Below are 26,005 nucleotides of genomic sequence, written 5' to 3'. Positions count from 1 at the left end.
GGCATCAACACATCAGCACATTTGCTCAGGAACCATTAATTTTGTGGAAAGAAGAACTGAAAATAGGAGTTTAGAAAAAGACAGTCCTATACCATCATTGTGGTCTTCATCCTAATTAATTTTGATGAAGGTAAGTGAAAGGGGATGGTGCTTGCCTTTGAGCCAAGAACGTTGGGCAAATAGAGAAACAAGAAAGCAGCAGCCTCCTGGTTTTGGGGACCCAACAGGAGTCCTGCTGTGAGGTCTGGGCATAAATTTGGAGATCCCTTGCTTGGCTCCACGTAGATAAAGGAGCCTCCCTCTCCCCACCTGTGGGAGGAATGTCCTCTCAGGTGTGAGGCAGACAACAGCACAAGGGTGGGAGAAAGCTTACTTTCGATTTGTGGAAAAATTTTCTCTTTTTTATAAAGCCAGGAAGCTCAGGCCCAGACTTTCTTAACTGGGGACAGTGTAACTTCTGCATATAGTTCAGTTTCATATGTTTTTTAACAACCCATTTTCCAGGACAGTGTATGGGTCTTTCCTTCAGCTTTCAAAAGGGAAGTAGCAGGTGGAATTATAGTTTTAAGAGCTTAATTCCACATCCTGCAGTCTCAAATCAGAACGTCCTGGACAAAACATTACAGAAAGCAGAAGGTAAAAGCCAGATGATTCACAGGACCTGGAGAAGTGTGACAGCTCACAGTTCTCAGCTGGTAACTAACTACCTATGCCCAAGATTTGCATTTTGTTATCTCACTAAATTGCACAGGGCCTCTCTTGCAGATGTCTGGAATTTGTGGAAGAACCATCACAAAGGTCAAAGCCATTAAAAAACAAATTAACTGAGCCTTCCTCTAGAAAAACAGTATGTATTAAAATTATTACTTCTTTGACCTTTAATAATTTTACATTATGCAGAGACTGAAACATACTCAAAATATCAATTTTCTAAAATCACCTGAGAAGCCAGACAGGAACAGGCCTGTATTGCTGCTATAACTGCTCCAATGCTGTGTGATATTTTTATCATTACTAATATGAGTGCTTGAATTCTTCTTACATTTCTCAGTCTAGGAAAGTGTTTTTCTTTTTTTTCAGAGGCTAAAGAAACTTGGTTATCCAAGAACAGGAACGCAGTGTTTATCACATGTTAAACTGGTTCTAAATCACTCTGACACTTCAATAACTTAAAACTGTTTTGTTTCAGAAAGTTTGCACACACACAGTCTGCAACCAAGGTCGGGGACTTTGCCAAGTTTAGTTAGAAAAATGACATATCAAATATGAAATAGTCAATTTGCAAGATTATGGGAGTAATATAGTTTACCTGACACTAAAAAAAGATAAATCTCCCTTCTCCCCAGAGGGAGTTTATGATACAGCATGAGCACACAAGTGCATCATTCCTTTCTTTACTTTCCCAGTCATCCTACAAGCAAGTTATAACATCCTTGGATAGACTGCTGGATACTACAAATGTATGTATTGAATGCATGTAGAGAGAAATGTGAGCCAAAACAAAGATGCTACCACCGTCACCAAACCCAAGGAATCAAAACTTATGCATCATGCAACTCCCACACTATACCTTAACACTGTAAATCTGAGACTGGTTTATAAACTGGAAATGAAAACTAATGTGAGGACTCAATTAAGATTTATGTTTTCAATTTTCTCCAGAACTACAGAGGCTAGATTACTTATTTGTTAAATGAAGGCTGGCATTCCGCAATGATGACCAGATTTCAGCAGCTGGAGAATTGGGGCAGACATCAAGTGTGATGAAACTCTGTGAAACCCCAAGCTTGGCAACAGTGCCTCATTTCTCCTTGTCCCAGCAGGAAGTGCAACCCTCAGACCCTCCACATTCATCTCCCATCTTCAGTAGATCTTGTCTGCTATAAGCATGGCATGCTTGAATGTATACATCTGCCAGGCATCTTGACATACAACTGTCAATATGTCAGATATGAGGTCTGGAGCCTTGCATGTTGAAATAAGCACAGCTGAACTGTGAATATATGACTTCATGTACATATGATTACATCCAAATAAATACACTCTAAATATTTATTTTTCCTTTTACATTGCACTCTACATTGGAAAAGCAACTCATTCTGTTCAGATGACATGAATGCAAAATAAGCATGTGTGTTTTATTTCTCAGACACGCTATTAACTGCATTTTTTTTTTATTTGCACAGTGTTTGAGTTCTATATTATGGCCAGTATGAAGCTCAAAAAATGTTAAATCCCACAGGAACATTCACCTCAACTGCATCATATAAACTGGTTACAACAATTTAAGTGTAAATAATACTCTCAGAGGGCTGTTCCACATTGAAACAACAATTCATAATCAAATCTTCTGGTTCAGAGTTTTTGTGAGTTGCTTTCAGGTAGTTGAAGGTATTCGTTCCACTGAATCTCATCATTCTTGGGGCACAGCTGACTGGATGTGGGCAAGGTTTGTGGTATCTCCGCATTTTTCAGAAGTAAAGACTGGAACAACCAGCAAGAATGTAGACCAGTGCTCTCAGATATTTGGCTAGTATTTCCTTTCCCAAGAGTAGTGGCCAGGTGAGTTACCATGCTCAGTGCATGGAGCTATTTTCCTTCAGGTCAAACTGGCAATAGCTTTAGGGTTTTTTTTCCACCTTCCTCTTCATCAGAACCATGTCTTCCCCACTGTGACTGTCCAGACATATTTCCAGCCAGTCAGTTCCTGCCACTGCAAGAGCCTCAGGCAGTGGCAGCACCTATATCTCTCCTGTGTTCTGCCTCAAGCAAATAAAGGGTTCTGTTTTCACAAGACTGAAAACTGTTTACTTGAGGTCTCTGAGCAAAACACAGAGGGTCATCCATTTGAAACTTAATGACCTGTGAAGCAGAGAAGGTTGATCAAATGACCTTCTCTACTTTCTAGAAAACTAAAAAGCAACTGTATATACAATAAATGTTAGAATTAGTTTCATTTTTACATACATACATCAGCAATGTCAGTATGTCATTATGAACAAGACTAAGCAAACCCTCTGCTGTAATAGTACTGTACAGTTGCACTGTTTTGAAGAGTTATGTTAAGCTCTCAAGTTACCTAAAGCATTAGCCAAAGATATCTGGCAGAATACTAAACTTTCTAGTAAACTATTTCATGTAATTCCAAGAGCAAACTGTGAAGCAGATGACTTCTAAAGATTAACATCCATTTTTAAAAATTTCCTATTTAATTACAGTTAACCTAAATCAATATGACCACTAGTGTTCAGTTTTAATGTCTGTTGACTAGTGTCTATGCCTGTACTCAACATCTCAGCCTTGGTCACATTGGTCTTCATTGCTGGTCTACCCTGGCCTCCAATCGGGAGGTCTGGAGACACACAATCCATAACGGTGCTGCTTCTTTTGAGAACACACGCAGGATCCCATCGAAAAGACAACGCAGAAAGAATCGCATCCTGCCGATACCATCCAAGGAGTCTTTCTGCTGTGCCTTTTGCAACCGATCTTGTCTATCTCGCATTGGCCTCTTTAGCCACCAGCACGCCTGTAGCAAATGTGGGTAGAGCCCTTCCCAAATCTTTGTTCGCAAAGCCCAGCCATGATATGATATGCCTGTACTAGACCATGACAGACAAGAGATTGCTACAGTTTATTTCATTAAGAAATATTGCTCCTTATGCATATTTTAACTAAATGGACAGAGAACAGATTTTTTTTTTCTAATTGCCCAAACTCACCTCCTTTAGGTCAGCCAGGCTACAGGTGCAAAATCCACCCAACAGGCATGAAATCCAATGTACATCAGAATGTACTGGTAAAGCAATTCAGATAACTAGCACAGATGCCAGTAGGTCACAAGTAAGTCTAAAGTAAAACAAACTTCAAAAAGAAAGTCATTAAAGGCTAAGAATCATTAGCCTCTAGTTTTCTCTGCTAGATGATACTGTTAGTGCAATGCCTGAATGTTGCCAGCAGCTGATCTCCAGAGTCCAGAGCGTCAGGACCAGGACACCTGACTGTGCCACACAGCCCCCGAGATAAAACTTCCATCAATTTATTTGGTGTTTCTGGCTTTTCTTTCCTTTTTATTAACCTTGTCATACTTTATCTATCCCGTTTCTTGCCCCAAAATGTTTTTCATGAACTCTGTCACAGTCATTGCAACTTCTCTGTCAGTGGAGAAAGATCATTTCTGCACTCCAAATCAAGCAGGACTGTAAAATCGAGTTGAGGCTTGCAACAGTCCAGCCTTTGGCTTCTCTACAGCAACTTATAAAAACAAAATGCTTTCCAAACTTGTGTCTGAATTGGCTGTTATTTTCAACACAGATGAAGTCTGACAGGAGCAATTAGGTTTTAAAAACATTTCTTCAACTCTAGTAGGCAAGAATTTTTTTTTTAAAAGTCCTTTTCCTTTTGGAGATTGAGGATTAAACATATCTTTCAAGTAAGGAGCAAAAGGAGAGAATACAGTGTGTATGCAAATGAAAACCAGATGAAAATTAATCCATTTACATACCATCATCTTTTTATTATCTGGAAATTCAAGGCCAAAGTAGTCGCCTTCGACAAGGTTCAGGTGGTTGCAAACAGCATCATGCAAGACTTTGCCTGGAGCTCTTTGCTATAAGAAGAAAACAAAGCCTAGAGTTACAAAGATGTTTTTAATTAGTGGAAGAAAAATTATTATGCTAAGAAATTATTCAGCAAACGACACAGCCAAAACTGTTTACAAAATCAGTGAATATTACAACCATAGCCACAGGGCAGTTGACAATAATTACACTAGTTTTAAAGCTACAGAATATATCCATCCATCCCTGGATGGCAGTTCTGAATCCATCTTTAGTGCATTTTTATTTTTGAGGGAAAAATACCATGAAATAGAAGAAGTAAAGAAGAGGGACTTGAGATATAGTTCTCTTATGTCTGCCAAGGCTAATTTCTACTGTGAATTTTGCAGGATAGTTATTTCATCCCATGTCCCTTCAAACCATGTGCTATGTACATCTGTGTACGACATAATGAAACCAGAACATCCACTGACAGGCCTATCATACCAAACACCAGGGACTGAGGGGTTACTGGATGTCTCTTGATCTGCAACAGGCTCAAGTCATGGGTTCTGATTTCGTATGGGCTTACCCCAAGCCTCCTGCTGTGAGGCACTGAGGCTGGTTCAGGCCTGTTACCCTGATGGGACTGGTGAGTAATTTGGAGGAGTCAAGAGCAAGTGTTTCCCCCCAAAAGCCTTTCTCTATAAAGACCAGATGTTCTAGCCCAATATTAGCTTCCAGAGCCGCTGCTCTGCTGATTGTAAGGATTCTTTTCATCAGCCCATCTGTTAAATCCACACCTGCAGAAAATACTGTAAATTACAGCTCACTAGCAAGTCTTCTGCAAAAAACAGACTCTGTATAAAAAGGCCAATCACTGAAATAAAATATTTTTGTTCCTTGGACAAATGCACCTATTTTAACCCAAGAGGCCCTGAAACACTGACCTACACTCACTTCAGAACAAATAATAACCCATTAAATTGCTCAAACCTCACTGTTATAAGAGGCCAATCACACCCTGGACAAGTGCCCTTGCACTCAAACCTACAGATTGGTCCCTTCTCTTTCAGCCCAGTAAATAATTACTAGAGCAAAATTAAACAGCAGTAACTAAGCTAAGAAAAGAAAACCATTAGAGGTCAGCAGACTAGCTGGCCTGTCTCAAACCTGACTCTGAGCTCAAGTGTGGGCATCTCCAGGCAGTGGCCATACCAACAGCCCACTTGCAAATGGGAAGCTGCTCCCACCCCATCCCAGATGTATCACTATGCAGTTTGGTCTCTGTTTTACCGGGATACCAAAAAATAAATGGACTTTATTTTTCCCACCTAGGATACTACCTGCTTTTTAACCACAACCTGAAGTACAAAGCGTCATTCCAAAGGTAATTTAGCTAACATTTTCTAATATGAATTGTGAAAAGTAAATACCCCGTAGTGAGGCTTACACCAGAGAAACTAAAACAATGACATTTTTTTACAGAAAGGATATATGTTCCACCACAGCAGCACTGTCACACTGGTGATGCAGGACACAACGACCAAACCCTTCAATGTTGGCTGGTTTCAAAAGTCTGAAGAGAAGAGCCAAGCTCACTTCTCCAAGAACTCGGTGAGCAGGTTTTTGCCCAACATACTCCCAGTGCCTCTAACAGACCTATGCCATCAGGAAGCAATGTTCACTCTGATTATTTTATTAACTGTTTGTTAATTTTGCTGTAGCAAACGTTATCTTCATGAATACTGCCAGAAAACACATCAAGAGCAATTGCAGATAAAAATACTTTTTTTTTAAGCATTCACCATAACCTTGCAGTAACCAAAGTAGTTCATACCAAAATGCCAAAAATACCAAAGAGGATACAAAGAAGGCAAAGGCAAAGGCAGAGCACTTTTGATCTGATACAATATATCCAAAATAATATCAAGTACATTTGAATACACTCACTTCACATTTTCCAGCTTCATTAAACCAGAAGCAGCCTCAATGTCCACCACCCAGCCTGCACAGACCATTGCACCTTGTATGTCAGGTCTAACAGAAAGCTTCCCATATTTTCCACTCCATCTATCACTGTACATAAGCAAAAATAAACATACATTGTCTCTTAATGAAAGAGCTTCCTGATAAGTGCATTTCTTTGGAGGCAACAGAATAATATTACAGACACTAGACTGAGTGTAATAACAGTGTTATTTTACTGCTCTGAAAACACACCCAGAAGTGATTTAGAAGCAACTACTCCTGCTTCTAGACTAGTCTCAGGCCTTCAGAGTTTGGTTGGGGCTGCTAGAAAGAGGAAGGACATATTTGTCAGTCACCCTCAAGCAAGCAGCTTTCTTACTTGCGCACAACCAGAAAAATGGAAATATGCCTCTGCATATGTATGTATGTCTTGCTAAAGTATCTGATGGGCTCCTCTCATTCATCATTCCTCCCAGGGAAAATAAAGTGTCTCTGGGTGCATGGGGATTTTTGACCAATGGAAAAATGCAGAGAGGCCACCTGCGTTACCACACTGCATAAGGTTAGCTGAGGAGAGCACACCTGTCTGATCTCAGACTTTGAGTTAAAGCATCTGATTAAAACCTCCTGAGTGTTTTCTTAAAGTTTTTTTTTTTTCTTAGAAGCATTTAGACGATGGAACAACAGTCTTGTAGTGTTTATGTCACTTGGCATTTTCTCTGGAGTATGGCTCAATAACATGAAATACTTCTTACTCTAATATTTGTAAATATTGCTATTCTAAACTCATCTTAGCTTAGATCAGTCTACCTCAAAATAAAATCTGACAGTTCTCTCTCGAAGGAAATGCTGTGCATATAATATCTGCTGAGATTTAGAGGCTGATGAAACTCCAGTCTTGCAGGACCAGAAAGAGAAGTACAACATCCACAAAAGCAGGAACTCACAAGGTTTCAAAGAGATGGTGCAGTTCCATGACATCTCTACTAAAAAATTTAAACACAATAAATTAAAAGTTCAGTCCACTGGGTATGGAAGCAAACCAGGAGTCATTCAGAGCACCACAAACACAAGCTGACAGAAGAAGCATTCAGGAATGAGTGTGCCATACCAATGACATCATCTATAGTACAGAGTTGTGCCTGACTTGAACATGGTTACAAGCCCCATGAGAAAATACAAATTTCCAGGATTTGGAAGGCATTTTCCAACCATCAAGTGTGGCCCTGTTGCCATGCCTCAGACAGCAAGTACTAGGCAAGCTTCACTGGCTTCTCTCCCAGAGCCCTGTGGCTTCATGGCTGCATAAGCCAGAGCTTGGCTGCTTTCCCTGCTCCATGCCAGCACCAGGCTGATCCATGGGGGCCTATGAGTCCCCTAAAACAGCCTCGCATGCATGTCAGGTTGCAGGGTGGGGAAAGGCTTTACTACAGCCTATGCTACAGAAGGGTCTTTCCCTGTCACAGTGAGAAAGCCCAAGACCATTACACAGCCATCACAAAAGTTTCACACACTTGAATGACGGAAGGTCACCAATGTTGCCAAATATGGAGGACATGGGAAAGGAGAGCCAGGAGACCTATTTCCTGCTCTTCTTGTGCATCATCAAATGAGAGCTCACAACAGGGAGGGAAAGAACTCACACAAAGGTGAAGATCAAAGAAGTATGAAGAATGCAAGTGCGACATTGACATGGAAGTATGGAAACAATGAAGGTTGGCGGCAAAACTATTCCTCCAGACCACTTGTCACCACAGATACCACACTGTAAGGTAGTGAGGGAAAGGAAACAGGAGGGCATGGTATGCTGGTGGAACACACCTGGGGGAAGGTCTCATGCAACATAGAGGAGCTGGGAAGCAGTGGGTGGAGGTCCACTGCTCCTGTTTCTGTTGACAGCCAGACTCCTGTATAATCAATGGAAAAATATTGCAGCTCCAGAGGACAATTCTTCTACCCCAAACCAGCCATCTGAGCACACTGGCAGATGTGTGAGCAATACTCCTGACAAAAAGGAGCCAGACACCTGTGTTACAGGGTTCATGTTAGAAGAGGTGAGCCACAGTCATACTGATATACCAGGGAACTACTATTATTCTTTTGACATGAGAATAATAAACCTTACACCAAAATAATATTATGAATTTATTGCAGAGAAAAGAAGCTCACTGATTTCCGGCTACACATCCTTATTGAACTGGCCTTTCATTTAGCTCTGTGAAATCACATTTTAAAAGTCACTTTACATTTTCAGGGAACATCCAGTTCTAAATTATGAATAATGTGCATCACCACTTTTAGCTGCAAGCTATGAAGGTACCCAGTCAAACTAGAGTGCTTTACATGTTATACATTCAACATCTCAGTCCTACACTCAATTCACCTCCCTCTACTCCCACCAAAATCCCAAACTGTATGTTGCTTATGATCTTTCAATGGTGTATATTTTAATAGGTTCAACAATTCTTTCATGTTCTAGCAATTGCCAATCATTTAAAAAAAACTCCTTCTACATACTTGTTTAGACCATTCTTTGGCACGAGTACAATACATATTTTTTTTGTAAAAAAAACAAAGTACATAGCAATATCTGGAAGATATCCAGGTCTTTGAAAGAAGTGCGTTTGGACACATTACACCCCCCGTCCCCAGTTTATTTATCAATTATGTCACTAATATTCTACCAAAAAAAAAGTTTATGGTCAAATAGTTATTTTACTATTCTTCTATCTGTACAGCCAACAAATCTCAGTTCCCAGCTTGAACAAGATCTTTGGTTGAAAGATGTTTGTTTGTTTGTTTTTAACATTAGTGAGCAGTAATATCAGGTTAAAAAAACCCAAAATAAAATAAATACTTTCTTCTGAAAATCTGAAAAATGTTAAGTCCCATTTTTGGGAAATAAAGAAATTAATTTCATGTGGAAACACAGACTACTTTATTTTCCTTCTTCAAAACCGCAAACAGGTGAGAAAAAAGTTTGGGGTTTTTTGTTTGGGTTTTTTTTTAATTACACTTGCTTGTGTATTAGTAACAACTGATAAGTAGAGAAAATAATTCCTTTATGTTCATCTTAAAGAAAAATGGACATTCCTACCTGCCACCATATAAAGGCAGGCATTTCTTCCATTAATGTCCTGTTCCTATAACATTTTGGGTGCTCAAATGCTCTAAAATGAAATGCGATAGTTTGGTCATGCTAAATATTTTACAAATACTTCAATATTATATTGTACAATGTTTAAAATTTTATTTGCTCTTTCATGGTTAATCACCGAAAAAATCCCTTGTACTGATCAGCCTTGTATCAGATCAGCCTGACTGCCAAATTATTTTTATACTCCAATTTAACAACTGCATAGAAATGATCGTGAAAACTCCATCCAGTACTTTCATTACTATTTCTGAAGTCATACACAGTTGTAATCAATACTAAAAATAACGATGTTCTTAACAGCTTACCTTTCTCAGTTATTCAAAGCTGTTAAAAATTATATATGTATCTACAGTTTTGAAAGGAAAGAAAACCTGTCAACAAGTGTTCATGATAAGCAAATAGTATAAAAATAACCTCAAAGATAAGACTGAGCAACTGAGTTCCTAAACAAATAACCCTGTCAGAAATTTATACTACAAAGAAGGCTTGAAAACTACTCACAAGAGAACAATGCTGTCAGCATCTGAAGACAAATTTTGTATTTTAAACAGTTCTCCTTTCTGGTGTAAAATGAAATGCATAATCCATATTTAGCAAAAGTCTATTTCCTGAAAGGTGGGATTAAAGGCAAGAAGCACTGGTCTGAGTATTGTTGCTCTGGACCTAATACTGCCAAGACACATTCTCTGCCCTTCTCCTCTCCTCTCCTCCCTTTCAAAGTGCAGGTGTTAATCCCATAGGAAGGATTAGATAACTATAAAAATAGCATTAGACCTTAATGATAGCTCTTATACCTGGTCTTACTAGTTTTTACCTTGCTGTTCATCTCAGATTGGGTAGCTGAAAAGTGTTGGAAGAAGTGTGATTCATCACTCCTACATATCAGGCCAAAGAACAGCGGAGAAGTGACACCTTTAAACACAGCAGTCACATACTCCCACCACTGCTTTTAAATAGGCAGATCCCCACTCTGTACCTGCAGACACCAGGTAGCATCCCATTTGAGGAAAAGAGGCAGATTTTTATGATAACCTATGATAACCTCATTCCTTTTAAGATATATTTTCCATTTGAATGTAGCTGAAGGCTCCACTCCTGGCACATATCCCACATGCTTTTGCACAGACTGTGCACATACCATCAAAGGGCGGATTGAGGCCAAATGCAGTAACAGAATAAGTCTCTTATACTGCCTTAAAAACAGGCAATTGATCATCTGCTGTGTGTGAACAATAAGACTATTTAATGTTCTTTTCTTTCAAGATTTTACTGGGCTGCTTTACTACTTTACACTCACCACATAAGCTGTATTCTCTTAATGCCAGTGCTTGCCTTCCACAGTCTCTGATGCACACTTCTACCCTTTCATCAATTTTGTTGGTGGTGGCACCTTTTCTTAAAGAGTGTAATTGTAATTGTAAGATACGGTGCTTTTTACTTCAGGTGTGTTTTACTCCAAATATCTACCCTTAAAAAAAAATGCAGCAGCAAAGTTACACTTCCCCCCCCCCCACCTATCAGCTATGACAAACAAGATGACTTCAACAATGACTATTTTAGGAATTCGATTGCTAACCAAAAATGAACACACCAAAAAATTATTGAGGCAAAAATATAAAGAGAAGGATTTTAATAACCACCTCATTCATTTGCGTTTCTAGTATATGAATTTATTTTGGTCTCCAAAATAAATTTGCAGTTTTCCACATTTGAATATACACAGATTTGTTATTGTAACCATGCTCTTGAATTTCTGATCATGACGAAGTGGCTTATGTCAAAATATTTTCTAAAATAGGCAGCAGCAGAAGGATTGCTCTTACTAAACTTTAAAGTCTCTTCCAATGCCCCAAAATCAACTTTAGTAGAAATAGCCAACAGCAAAATTCAGGTGAACATTAAATACTAAACAGTCCTCTTTAATAATTAAATAATGTTGAAGGAAAAAGAAAAATATTACTAGGAAAGCTAATGCAAAGTTTTATGATGAAGCTGTTTTTAGCATTGCTTGGTTAAGCTTTTTCTTACAGCAGGGTCAGACTAACACAAAATTCAGCTACAGTAAATCCTCAGGTAGCTGTACATCTCCCTAATTACAGTACTGCAAAGCTACTGGAATTGGAAGCTCTGCTTGGTCTCTTTTCGCCTGGCTCATAAAATCCCAGTTTATACCTTAATGGGCAAATACCACCCACGCTGCATTATACGTGCCATTTTAACGAGTATGTGATGAAACAAAAATGGAGAAGATGTGGCCTGGGCACCTTCAGAACTGAGTCTTTCACACCACAGACCAACTTGTCATCTTAAGGCATAACAATCAAATCTTTTGATTTCTTTGCAGTTCTTACAAATGCAAATGATATTAATACTGATTCTATTTCCCACCTTTCAATTACTCTAATTTCTAGTTGACAAGGAGTTTGTTACTACATAACCAGCAGCAAACACCACAAAACTAGTGGAGGCCTTTGTAAAGAGGAAGAAAGGGGAAGAAAGAGATAGATTCTTGGAACTTGGAGAATTTTCTCCTCAGGCAGCTGTAGGTACAAAATCCCACAGAATTTATGTCATACATCCATCCAAAGGAATGGATGCCAAAGGCATCTTACTAATGCCAAAGGAAAACTGAAACTTCTCACCAGCTAAACACCACAAACCATGTAGACCAAAAACATTCAGCCTTCAGTCAGTTTAGTCTAAGTACACATCTGTTTATTACAAAATGTTATTCATGGTGAAAAGCATTAACAAAGTACTTCATGATTAGTTTCCCGGTTCACTGGCTCCTGTAGCTGTAATTTACAGTATTTTAACCAGCTGACTTTCAGTTAAAAAGTACAACTGACCTTGTATTAACTTTTCTGTGCTGATTTAAAAACCCTTACCTTTCCCACATATGCACCTAAAATTCACTTTATCAACTTAAAAGGCGGTGCTCTGATCTCCTCTCCTTAGGAACTCAGCTGGAAAACTTCATTGTCTGCCCAACAATCCTCTAAGAAGTCATTCAAATGGGGACAACGCATGTCTTCACATGAAATGTGAATGCTGATCTCGCTAATGCCAAAAAGCCCTAACCCCCAAAAATATCAAACTGCAAAAAGAGGTCTCTGCACAATTAGTCCTCCTGAAAAAAAAAACCAAACAAACCTTGTTTCTTGTAGTACAACCATTACTGCTAACTTCCTTCAGATAGGTATAAAACATTTGTGGGAAATCAGTAGTGGCAGACCGAGTCTTTTAAGTGACTGTTTAAGCCTGCAAAATTTCACACACCAACCATTCAGTTCTTGGAGACTTCCAGTGGGAGACTCTTGGCAGCACCACTGTTACTAAACCAAAATTATTTTCCTTGAACATCCTTAAAATGCACAGTGGACAAGAAAAATGAGGCATTAAAAGAACAATGAGAAAACTTACTAAAAATATGTCATCTAACTCCCTAAATTATCTCCTGTAAATGCTGAGTCATCTCTGCCTAATTCTGCTAGCAAAACTAAAAAGTGACTTGTGGCAGTTTTTTATTCCCTTAGCAAGGCAAACATCTACTGCTGGAAGTGACTATTTTCATTTCTGAAGAGTATCATCCACACAATGTATTCCAGTTTCAGAGCCTTGACACTGAATGGTGATGACTTGCAAAAACCAGAGCCAGCCTGACATGAATTTTAGATCTTGGAGTGAGTTGCAGGGCAGATGCAATTAACAGTGCTTTCCTCACTATCTGAAAAAAGGTACTTCACAATTCAGCATGTAAGAAAAATGGAAGGCAATAATACTTTTGTGCTTGTTTTACATGGCTTTTGTAAAACCAGGTGCACACTAAAAATGCTTCTCTGAAAAGCTTTGGCTTGTTCAAAGGGGCAAGAAAGGCAGGAGTCACATCAAAGCCATTCCAGCTATGACAGCAAAACCCTTAATGGAGAGCTAGGGATGGCAGCAGGCGCCTCTGACAAAGATTACCTCTGAATTATCTACGTTTAATTGACAGCCAAGGGGTGTAACTGGGCAGATGTCTCCATCTGGCATGAGCTGCACCTCCACCACATGGCTCTGCCCACAAGGATGTGCCTGATGGCTACAGTCAGAGTGTCCTGCAGTGCAAGGATGCCCGCAGCACAAGCTCAGCACGTGCACTGTGGGCACTGGCTTTGGAAAACACACCACAAGATTTGTTTTCAGAAACTAGATGGGAGTTTGATGTGAAGCTGATAGAACCTCATTTTTCAGAATGTTTTCTTTATGGAAAGGTGTTTTACTAAAACTCAACTATGGAACCAAGCATGTACCTGTCAAATAAATGTTGATATTACTTTCTCTCCCTGGGAGGAAAAAAACTGAATGAGTTTAACCCCCGGCCTCGGCGCTATTTAGTGGCACACTGCGCTCCTTGTTTCTTTGGAAGAGCTGCAACTGAGGCTCAGAACACTCATTAAAAATACCTCAGATTGAATTTCATAGCCCACAACTTTTGAAAAGGAATATAATGGCACCATTCAGTGCTTTCAGTGTAATTCAGCAGCATAGCAGCCAGCACATAATTGGGGATAGAAACCCCAATCTCTGTGACACCCTTCACCCCTTGCCTCCCACTTTACCACACCTCTCTCTGTTTCAAGGTAAAAATCATTTAACCACCTTCTCAGGTTTTCTTTTTTTAACATTAAGTAGTGCTTGAGAAGAAAATAAAATCATTCTGTTATTCAGATTACTTTCTTCTCTGTTTTGTTTTCTTTGCCTGCTCATTTTTCATCATTTGCTTTACCGTAAGCTAACACTTTACTAGAATGAAGGACTAGGCAATTCTTAAGTCATCAAATGTGAAAACAGAACCCTTATATACAGTCTGAAAACATGAGAATATGGAGTGTTATGAGTATATGGGAGTTATTAACTATAAAACCAGATTGAGACAGATTGAGATATGCAAAGTGGCTATTCACTATTTTTATTTGGATACATTTTAGTTAAGCTATGATTCTACTAAAATCCCTCGAAGAAAATAGTTCTTTTAAATGCAAGAAGTCCAAGACCTGGAAAAACTCCACAACAAACCCCAACAAAAAATGAGAAATGTTCAGGCAAAATATTAAATCCTAAATCTAAAGTGAAAGCAAATGCAACAGGAAAAAGCTTCTGCATCACTCTCGACGTTACTATCAATCTCAGCAAGAGCTCACGCCATCCAGAATTGTACATACTTTACTTATTACTTTATCAGGGGAAGGAAAGCACAGTTTAACAATAGGAAACAGAACTTTTCAGGAAGGACACCCCTAGATGAAGCCTTCAGGCTGTTACACCCTAACTCTTGTTTTCAGCCAGGCCACTGCTCTGTTTGAATCTAATGCTCTGACAGCCAAAACACAAGGCAGGGTAAGGAAGGTAACCTTGCACGCAATGTAAATTAAGAGTTTCTGTAGGATCCACCTTCTATCAGCCTGTCTTGCAAAACTGATGTGGACTGTCTAAAGAAAAGCTTGGCTGCAGCATCTTACAATTTCTCCAGACTGGACACGGAGTAATTCTGTATTTATGTGTGAAACCAAAAAAGAGATGGTCCTGAGTTCATTCCTAACAAGCAAAATTCATACCAACAAAATGTGTCCATGGAAGCAAAACTTCCAAGTGCAAAACATAAGTTTTAAAAACGATCTCTTCTTTAATTACCTTAAAGGCAGAAGATTTCAGTAGTTTCTTTACCATTCAAGATTCCGATACACAAGAGTTTCCTGTCTAGTTATGCAAGATCTGTCACCAACCTGACAAATGGATGTACAGGAAATGTATTCAACATTTCTCTAAGCAGCCTCAAAAGACCTTAAAATTGAATATACTGGGAGTCAAACATGTCTTTTAAACACAGGAGAAACAATGAAACTGTCTATAATCTCAGGGAATTTGCAAAGGGAAGGTACAAGCTCTGTGTTTTGTGCATCACTGAAAAGTGCTACCTTTTGTGGGACACAAACTAGAGTGGAAAGAAGAGTTAGGGAAATTGGTGTAATAAGTGTTACAATAATGGCTGCTTCTCGCAGCAGATTTCAGAGGCACCTCGTAATGATGTAGTCAAGTCACATTACCAAGGAAAGTTAAAAAATAACTACCTCCCTTTTTAATACAATCCTACAGTTTTCAGAAAGATCCTTAGGAGCTTTTCTGCTCCTGTGTCCTCACACAGCAGACACTTTAAAAAATCCATCCATGAGTCATCTCAGGTCTCTGAAAGATGAAACAGTCTCTGGATTGTAGCAATCTAATGAATAGTTACGTTAGCAAACAACAAATAACTATAGCCATCCTAGGGGAGCACAAATGAAGTGGTGCTGTTGTGCATTGCAGAAACAGTGGCTTTGCCTCCAGTCACATCAAAATCCAAAGCTGCTGGGACTGACCTGTATGTCGAACCTAGCATCAAACTGGCAAAGCAGCACAGACAGAACAGAGATCTGCTTATACATTTGTGGCAAAGCAGGGAAAGAAGGGATTTGTACTTATATCTGTGGGGCAAGAGAAGGTGAATAGGGAAGAAAGGCCAGCGGGATTTCTTAGCTGGACATGACATTGTCTGTTAACAGCATGTGGTCTGAGCTGGGCAAAAAGCCTTTCTTTAATCTCCTGAGTGCTTCCTCATGACTGTGAGCAAGGTTTTACTCTTACCTATGTTGAACATGGGATATTCAACTTTCATTCAATTTCCCACCACTTCTGCATGTGTGTTTGCATACATATGTGTGCGTACCTTACAGAATTGCCTGTGCCTGCAGTTAATGTGAAATACTTCAGAGACAATACCTTAAACCCTTCTGCTTCATTGCTCACTTAACCATACAAAAGGTTCAAGCTAAGGAGATTCCTAAGAGATCTGCTTTCTGTCACTCAGATAGAGCTCTCAAATATCAAAGGAAAGCATCACCATGGTACTATCACGAGTACATTAACATAGTCTCTGAAACACAACTTTTATGGCTTCTATTCTGTTTTAATGTGCAATAATGTTTTCTTTCATGCTCTGTTTAAAAACATGTGTTGGACAGACTTAGTGTGATCTGGGCTTTGGACAGAATAGTTAAAATACATCTTTAGGCACAGCAGGTTTACAAAGGCAAATGAGCTACTCAACTGGTTTTTTCTTAGAGCCAGAATACAGCAGTGTTGTATTAGATACCACTTTGATATAAATGAGCTTTATCAGCAACAACAGGCTCCGTGGGAAACAAGTGTTCTCTGTTCAGGGTACGTCAAAGAGAAGCCTTTGGGGATGTGCTATCAAAAGTCAAACATCAGGCTGACACAATGCGACTTTTTTGACCACATTTTCAGTCTTGGGTTGAATTCCTCCAGAAAGAGAGTTTTAATCCATTTAACCTTGATGATAATGTGTATAACTGCAAAAGGAATTGATTTTATCTAATTTGTTTTTTTTTCTCTAATGCTGAAAACCAAGTTCTTATGTACTTAAAAATAGCATGCATCTAATTTTAAATTTACATTTGCATATATGCTTTGTTTAATGTTAATATCCAGGTAATTTACAGATTCCTGGGCTATGCGAGAGCAATACATTTTATTTACAATATAAAAACATAAATGAATAATAGAATAATAGAATATCCCGAGTTGGAAGAGACCCTCAAGGATCACTGAAGTCCAACTCCCAGCCCTGCACAGAACCATCCCCAAGAGTCACACCATGTGCCTGAGAGCGTTGTCCAAACACTTCTTGAACTCAGACAGTCTTGGTGCTGTGAGCACTTCCCTGGGAAGCCTGTTCCAGTGCCCAACCGCCCTCTCAGTGAAGAACCTCTTCCTAATATCCAACCTAAACCTTCCCTAACACAACTTCATGCTACCCCATCAGGTCCTGCTACTGGTCACCAGAGAGATCAGTGTCTGCCCCTCTGCTTCCCCTCATAAGGAAGGCGTTGATCACTATGAGGTCTCCCCTCAGTGTCCTCTTCTCTAGGCTAAACAAGCCAAGTGACTTCAGCTGCTCCTCTTACAGCTTCTCCTCCACTGGAGGAGACCTCCAGTGTCCTCTGGACACTCTCTAATAGCTTTATATCTTTCTTATATCATGGCCCAAAACTGCACATAAGACTTAATGTGTGGCCGCACCAGTGCAGAGTGGGACAATCACCTCCCTTGACTGTGCTACAAGTGATTATTACTGAGATGTCTAGTATGAAACTTACAAATTATACTTCATTTTTGCCTATTTATATAATGTTTAGGTTCATGTTGTCACCAATCCTGAAGTGAAATTTGAACATATACACATACTTTAGCAATCTCCACCAAAACACTGTCTTGCTATCAGCTTCAGAAATTATCTTTCTTCATCGTAATTAACTTAAGTAAGTCAGACTACCCTGTCAGACTCAGAATAAATCTCCTTCAGGAAAGAACTTCTGGATAGAGAAGACCACAATGGCATTGAACCATTATTACTGCTTACATACTTCTTGTACTGGTCTTTTACTGATTTTTAATCACAATGTCTCCTAATGCTTGACAAAGAACACCATGTGACTAAACCAGGGAGAGCCATAACCCTGATATGGCACTAACGAGCCAATATTATCAGCTTTTCTTTTTTTAGACTGTAAATATTTCTTAAATTGTTGCTACCAAACAGCTTGAGGCATCCTGTTGATGCCTTAAGCCCCTAATGGTCTTTATTTTTCTAATATTTGTAAGACTTATGAGTTTTATAAGTAGATTTTAAAAGCAGAAACCCCTTCCTTCTTTGTCCCTTGTCCCTTTCCCTTTCTCCAGTACCCTTGTTTATACATTCCCTAACCCTCTTACCCCATTCTATATTCCCCATATCAATCCTGCTTCTGAATACAGCAGAAGTGTTTAGTCTTTTGTCAAGGCAAGGCCTAGATAGTTGACAGAACAGCATATCTGGGCCTAAACCACAGAATAGGTCAAGAATTAGGTAAATATGTACCCTTTGTGCTCTGATGAAGTTGAAGATGATGAAGTAAGTGGTCCCAAAAAGACCCCAGACCCAATTCTCAGGGGGAGGGCCCGGGGCGGACCAGAGAAAAGGCCACAGGGTGGGCACATCTGGGATTGGATGGATAATGTTATAAAATGTAACCTCTCAGGCACGGAGGCACGCACGCGTCGTATACCATCTACTGCCTTGGCAAATAAACCCTTTCTTATCTCACCCCTAATTAACTGCTCCGAGATTTTTTTCAGCACCTAAAATACAGCGGCAACACTGTCTACTCTCAAACACTGAACAAACTCTTGGCCAGGAGAATGGTAAAGGCTTCACAGGATGAGAAAGATACATGGAGCTTCATGTCACTGGTGTCCTTCTGGCTTTTTAATTCTTACCGGATCATCAACACTTCTCAGCAGGTTCATGCAAACTAAGCAAAGGCAGCACCTTCTGAGTAGATTCCCAGTGGGAGACTCCTGCAGAGCACACAACGGCGGGGGGAGTTGAGGAGGTTGGCCATTATGCCCCAGGTAAGTGTAAGATCTGTTGACCACACAAGGTGCTGCAGTTCTGCTTTTAGCCATCCAGAGAACACAAAGAAAGAAAAAAGTCTTCATGTTTGAAGTAAAATACCAGGTCTAGAACCATGCTGAGAAGTGCAAAGACTAGCAAATACAGTGGTCTGTTTTAACTGGAATTTACACCTCATCACCTCTGCTGGTACAAAAAATCTTACAAAGTAATTAGTATGTGCTACAAGTAGTTACAGCACAATTTACTCCAAGAACAAAGTGCAATTTACTCAAGTGACAGTATGATATAGAGGTTAGACCAATAGCAGGTTTAGTGTGTGCCTCTCACTGTGGGACCATCATACTCAGACAGAGTCTTTGCTTTGGAAAGGACTAGTACTTACTGTTAAGAAAGTGCAAATGCCAGCAGACAATATCTCCTGTTGCTCCCACATACTGGCATGTGCCTACAGCCATAAGCTGCCCCTGCTTTCTCTCTGTAGCCTATAGGGAAAGGGAAAAGGGCTGAAAACAAGGATGTGATCCAAAACGAGAATTCAATCCCCTCCCAGGTAATTCCTTCCATCCAATGTATCAGAACTGTAAGCACACTGTGAGCAATTAAGGCCAGGAAAAAGTGAGTTATGCTCATCACTGTCAGAAACCATGCATTCTGAGGGCACACACTTCCTTCTTGTGTATAAAGTAACATGATTTCCCAGCACTGAAACAGGATGTTCTTCACCTCCAGTTACATGATAACCAGGAGATAGAATTTCATGTTCTTTACTAGGATAGATATTTTCCTCCATGACCCTCAGAGCCTTGCTTGGGTTGAGATTCATCCATTTCTAACAGCAATTAAGCATCCAATTGCCCTGGAATTCCATTATGGCAAGTGAAAAGAAAGGGTACTTTTAGAGAAACACTTAGGCCAGGCAAAACTGAACAGATGAAATTGGTCTTCATGTCATTGCTACTTTGCTTCTCCCTCTGGATTACACGATCTTTAACACGATGGTATGCTTATTTCTTGTTATCATTAACATTCATGAAGTATTTTGTCTATTGTGCTGTTAGGAAACAAATAAGTGCTTACATAAAAGATATTAACACATATTAGCTGACATAATCAGCATATTTTAAACAGTCTCCCGAAATGGAATTCAAATTACCAAACTACTAAAAAAATAAAATTTCCCAATAAAAAAAATGTAATTCATATCCATTAACAGCTCTCACCACCAGCTATTTCAGGATATCCTGACATTAAATCAAATATTTAAGGAAGGGCTTACATTTATTTTTGAGTGATGCGGAATATATCTGCATATGTGCCCTTACTGGAGATTTTAAAAGCTTGAAAAACCACAAGATCTGTTGAGGTCATTTCTCAGACACCACATATGAATTCAATACTGAACATAAAAATTTCACAGATCACGTATTTGCTGATGTACAAAAAGCCATTCATCCTCAAAGCAGTGGAGCCTTGAACTTCCCCCATCAACTGGACTTCAGCAAAAGCATGACCAGTGCTTGTCCACTCCCAATAATTATGATCAGGAGATGACTCTATTAAAATCCATTTCGCTCCTCATAAATGCTGGCAGCAGTGTCCCCAAATGTCCCTAAATATGCTTTTAACTAAGGCAACAAATGCATTAAAAGCACGTTGAGCTGAAGCGTGAGCGGTGGGTTCATGTAGAGCATTTTCACAGTTGCATCAGTGGCCACAGTAAAATTCAACTCACCCAACTTTGGCTGTCTAGAAGTTATGTGTTTAGTCTAAACTCATTGTCTGGCTTGTCCTTCTACAGCTGGACAAGAGAGGAGTATCATGAGAGTAAATTCATCCCATCTGGAGACAAATGCATCACACTTAGGGGTGAATTGTCCACTGGGACAACCCTCATTCCACCAACAACTGGGAGAGCCTTTCCTAATCCCAGTGAATCTGATGTTCAAACAACTAAAAAGAGGTGAGATAATCTTCCTCTACAGCTGGAGATTGTATGGTGTGGCTCACTTTTTGCTTGCAACTTTCCCACATGCCTGAGACACGATACACGCGGCATTTTCTTTTGGGGGCAGAGGAGCAAATAGAAGAAAGAAACATTCTTATAAAGCCATGAACTTGTTTTAAACAAGATAATGGTCTTGAAAGGCCTGAAGAAGACAACAGCAGACAAAGCAGAAATAAAGAGTAGCATTGAGAACATATAACAAGAAGGACAGGTCCCCAAAGCTGAGTTACAGCACAGGCTATGAGTAGTAGAAAACTCCTCCTTTTTTTAAATGCATTGCCCAACACTAACTTCTGCTTCTAGTTCTCATTGTAAGTCCCATGTTTTCTCACAGCAAAAATAATCAATTCCATTCAATATAATGTTGAGGCCTATACTGAAAAAGAGTTCCAGTAGGTTAAAAGAGTTCCAGTAGATTGTTACCTAAACATAAACACTGAGCACTGAGCATTGATAAAGGGAAACTCAAGACTCAACACAATATTCAGTAGCACTGTTGTGATCAAACACCACTACTCACAGCATTCTCCTGGAGAAACTGGCTGCTCATGGCTTGGACAGGTGAACTCTTTGCTGGGTAAAATCTGCCTGGATGGCCAAGCCCAGAGAGTGGTGGTGAACGGAGTTACATGCAGTTGGAGGCAGTTACACGTGGTGCTCCTCAGGGCTCAGTATTTGGGTCAGTCCTGTTTGATATCTTTCCTGATGACCTGGACAAGGGGATCGAGCACACCCTCAGTCAGTTTGCAGATGACACGAAGTTGGGTGGGAGCGTTGATCTGCTGGAAGGTAGGAAGGCTCTGCAGAAGGATCTGGACAGGCTGGACTGATGGGCCAAGGCCAATGGCATAAGGTTCAACAAGGCCAAGTGACGAGTCCTGTACTTGAGTCACAACAGTCCAAGCTGTTGTATATGAGGAAAAATTTCTTCACTTGAAAGGATTGTCAAGCACTGGAACTGGCTGCTCAGGGAAGTGGTTGCGTAACCATCCCTGGAGGTATTTAAAAGACATGTAGATGCTTAGGGACATGGTTTAGTGGTGGACTTGGTAATACTCGGTTAATGGTTGACTTTTCCAGCCTAAATGATTCTATCATTCTATGAAAAGACAGACTTCCATCTTCTTTGAGACTTCAGTTGATTGCTTTAAGGAGATTCAGAGTCCAACAGCAGCCTACTGAATAAGGATCAAATTTTAGCTTAGTAGAACCACCCTATAAGGTGCTGAGAACCCGTGCTGAGTGACTCCCTGGCTCTGGAGACAGATGGATATGCTTCTCAGGAACTGAGCAGATTGCAAGGCCAACCAGCTGGAATTTCTCACAGTATTTCTCACAGTTGAAAATTCTGCTAGAAGAAAATTACTCAGCAAAGGTCTTCAAAAGCAACAAAGAAACTCAAATAGGAAAAACATAAATAAGGTACTTTATGTGTAGGCTGCTGCTCAAGGTCTTAAAATAGATGCCATATAATGGGAACGAAATGTCTGTCTAGTAGCGATAGTTTTCTAGTTGTGAAAAACTGGCTTTATGAATTGAAAGTAACAGTTCAGTAACCAATATACTCAGTTTCTGGTTCTAGTACCGTCACACTGAGAGATCAGTAAGTGATTTGGAAAAATACAACTTCTAAAACCCATTATATAGGTATATATTTGTACAGTTACATTGAAAATACTTGTATGCATGGTTTTTTTCCTTCACCACTTAGTGTAATAGACTGAAAATACCCCATGGCACATACCATGCAGGCAGTTATACAAGGAGCACTTTATAGCCCTGTTTTAATAACTGCATTTACCAAAGGCAAAAATCTGCTTACTGTTACTGTTATTTCTAGTAGTAGTATACTGTACTTAACAGCCAGTCTCATGAAAAAAAAAAGAAAAAGAAAGCTAACCGAAATCCAGCATAAAACATACAGTAATCTTTTATGTTGCTGCTAAGTGGTTTGTGAAATCTGGTTTTGTGATTATATTTAAGATGTTTTGTGTAATCACTATTAGGAAAGTATCCTACACAGGGCCAGGAGTGACCTCTAAAGTATTCACAATAGGCTTGAAATACTACACCTAAATCACAGCTCCAAGCATCACAGAAGTCTATATGCCATAAAAAGATAAATAAAAAGCAAACAAAACAAGGCTTTGCTTTCTCGAGAATATCTGAAGCTACTCAAAGCTGACAAAAAACCCAGCCTTGACATAACCTACAGCAGTATGTCTTTAGTGAAATCACACCTCTAACCTCTAAATAGTCATATAAATAACACTCTAATATGTAATAACACAGTCGCATGCTAGGATACCAGGAACAATGCTTTGAAAATAATAATCAGTCACTAAGTTTTCAGTAGGTGTCATAAACTGAAGACTTGGATCCTGTAGTTAGAGCAATCAATGTAATACTCTGCATACAGGATACACTACTACTTGTGATGGTTTTCATGTGAAAATAATTGGGACTATTCATAGAGAATCACAAGCCACTGCTACAACACCAAGTATTACATATTCAAACCATCAGTCACCTATATAAGGATCAATGGAAAATTTCACCCAAAATTTTGTGCTCAGTACTTACTTCAGTTCTTACTGTTCTGCTTTACATTTCTGAGGAGTTTCACTTTTCACACTAGAAAACCCTAGAACTACAGACTTTGGTCCCTTACAACCGCACACCTTGAACAAAAAATTCTAAATGTCTTAGGAATGTCTCCAAGCTAAGAGAACCAAAATATCTGAAAGTGAGTACAGTTTTCACCAAATAGGGAGTTTCTCACTCTCAGCAGCATGCTTTTCTCTCTTTCTCTTTTTCTCCATTATTTTAAAAAACTTTGTAATGATTTTGCTGGTTACTACATGGCTGGTTTTTAAACACATTGTTTCTGGTCACAAAGGCAAGGGTCACTTTGTCCATAACTGGAAGGCTAATCTACAGTGGCCTCCTCAGCTGCCCCAGCTACTGCCCTTCCAAAACATGGGTGCCCTGAAGGCTGCACACATTTGTGCTTACCACTCAAGCTGGGCAAAGTTTGCCCCCATACATCAACCACCTTAAGGGTTTTACCTCAAAACTCTGCCCAGAAGTTACTTACTTCATTTCTGATGTGTCCCCATATATATTTTACTTGTGCAAGGACTAGCAACCACGATCCTTTAGGAAATAGATTATAAAAATATTGTTTATTAAAAGAGAACAAATAGCCATGGGAAAGGTATCTCACTTCCAGGCATCTCACTTTTCACCTTCCTTGACCCAGAATTGGAGACACACAGGGGAAAGTCGGAGATAAAGATAGAAGCTTCCATAGAGCTAATCCATCAGAACTCTAATTGCAAAGGATCTGACACAATGTCCCATATGTTCACAGACATCGCTTTAAGTACCTCAAACAAGCCCTGGACACCAACAAATTTAAAACTAAATCTTTCAGGCAATTGAGGTCCATGTCTTCAGTTCAATCAGCATTTAAATTGCCACTAAAAGCCCTGAAATGTCAGCCTAATTTTCTTATTCTTAGTATTCAAGTTTGAAAAGTGTGTTCTCAAAGTAAGACTGAAATGTGAGGTAACATAATCTGCAATGATTAGCTGGAACAAACTCCAGAGAATGCCCGTTCTGCCTGAATCTTTACGTCATTTCCACTATAACTTTCCATACATCACCAGCTACACTAGTTACATGACACTAAGGCAGACTATAGCACCTGGGAGCATACCTTCCCCACTTTATTCTCATACTATCCTTAAATCACTTCACATATTAACTTCTACTTAATCTCTAGAATGAACTGTTGATCAGAAGCATATGCATACTTTTGATTACACTGTTTCCTAAGGACAGCATAACCTTATCTTGTTCTAGACTATGCTACTTCTACTGTAACTGAGTAAATATTTGAACACTATGACAGGCCACTGTGTACTGAGGATGGTTTATAAGATTGAAGTAATTGGAGGTTATACTGATTTAGTGCAATTTTTCTCATAGTTTGCAATGATGAAGATGATGACCACACCTGAACAAAAGCTAGATGTCAGGAAAGCAAGCAAAAGTAGAAATAAAACTCAACGTTGTACACCCTCATCAGCTGAAGCATGATGTTAACACAAGAACAAAGGGGTATTAACCTGGCCATCAGTATTTTTGGAATAGAAATTTCAAGAAATTTTTAACTGTTTGATTAATGAGCTTCTGGAAGAGTTTTCCATAAGGAATATACAGAGTAGCAAATGTAAGTACTAAACATACTTAAATTAAATGTACTTTAAATAAATGTAGCCAAAACAAATTTCAGATGGGATTATATAATATAATATATAATAATATAATAATATGCAATAGGATAGGATCATTCTCAGTAACCCAGAAAATCAAGTCCCATCCTATATTCCCTAAGACAACTTAAAGGAATCAAGCAGTGACTCATGATTCTGTCCAGAACATGGAATTTTTCTCCTTTAAGCCCCCATTACTGAGGTTGATGGGAGAATCTGTTTTACATTTGAAGAGTGAATAAATAAAGCGTTAGCCTGAGGTTCAAGGCAAAACACTTTTAAAATATGAATTCTGCAAGCTCAAAGACCAGAAGGCAAATAAAAAGAAAAAAACATCTGTTACTTCTTAAAATCTCATGGTTTCTAAGGCACTGGGGGCAGAGGAAGGCTGATTCATGATTTCTAAATGCTTAGGCTGACAATTCAAAGAAGCAAAGTGTGAAGGAGTCCAAAACTTAGCACACAAAAGCACTAGGATGCCTAAAAATGGAAGAGTGAAGATGGCTAATTTAAACATCCAACTTTCAAGTGAGACTTCTTGAAATCTACTGTTGCTGT

The 26,005-nt window shown here is 39.3% G+C and overlaps 1 protein-coding gene across 9 annotated transcripts in view; it reads right to left on the bottom strand.

Moving 5' to 3' along the window:
- Window positions 1-26,005, bottom strand: part of FARP1 (FERM, ARH/RhoGEF and pleckstrin domain protein 1) — a 207,261-nt gene that overhangs the window by 64,044 nt on the left and 117,212 nt on the right. For all 9 annotated transcript variants that reach the window (XM_017821062.1, XM_017821063.1, XM_017821061.1 and 6 more), the window contains exon 3: window positions 4,505-4,609. In XM_017821062.1, the coding sequence (XP_017676551.1) occupies window positions 4,505-4,609 (105 nt within the window). The remainder of the gene's footprint in view (window positions 1-4,504; window positions 4,610-26,005) is intronic.

Source organism: Lepidothrix coronata, unplaced genomic scaffold (genome assembly GCF_001604755.1).
Source record: "Lepidothrix coronata isolate B3197 unplaced genomic scaffold, Lepidothrix_coronata-1.0 Scaffold88, whole genome shotgun sequence".
In the NCBI taxonomy this organism is placed as follows: domain Eukaryota; kingdom Metazoa; phylum Chordata; class Aves; order Passeriformes; family Pipridae; genus Lepidothrix; species Lepidothrix coronata.
Note: the sequence above shows the minus strand (reverse complement) of the source record. Positions and strands in the feature narration are given on the sequence as shown.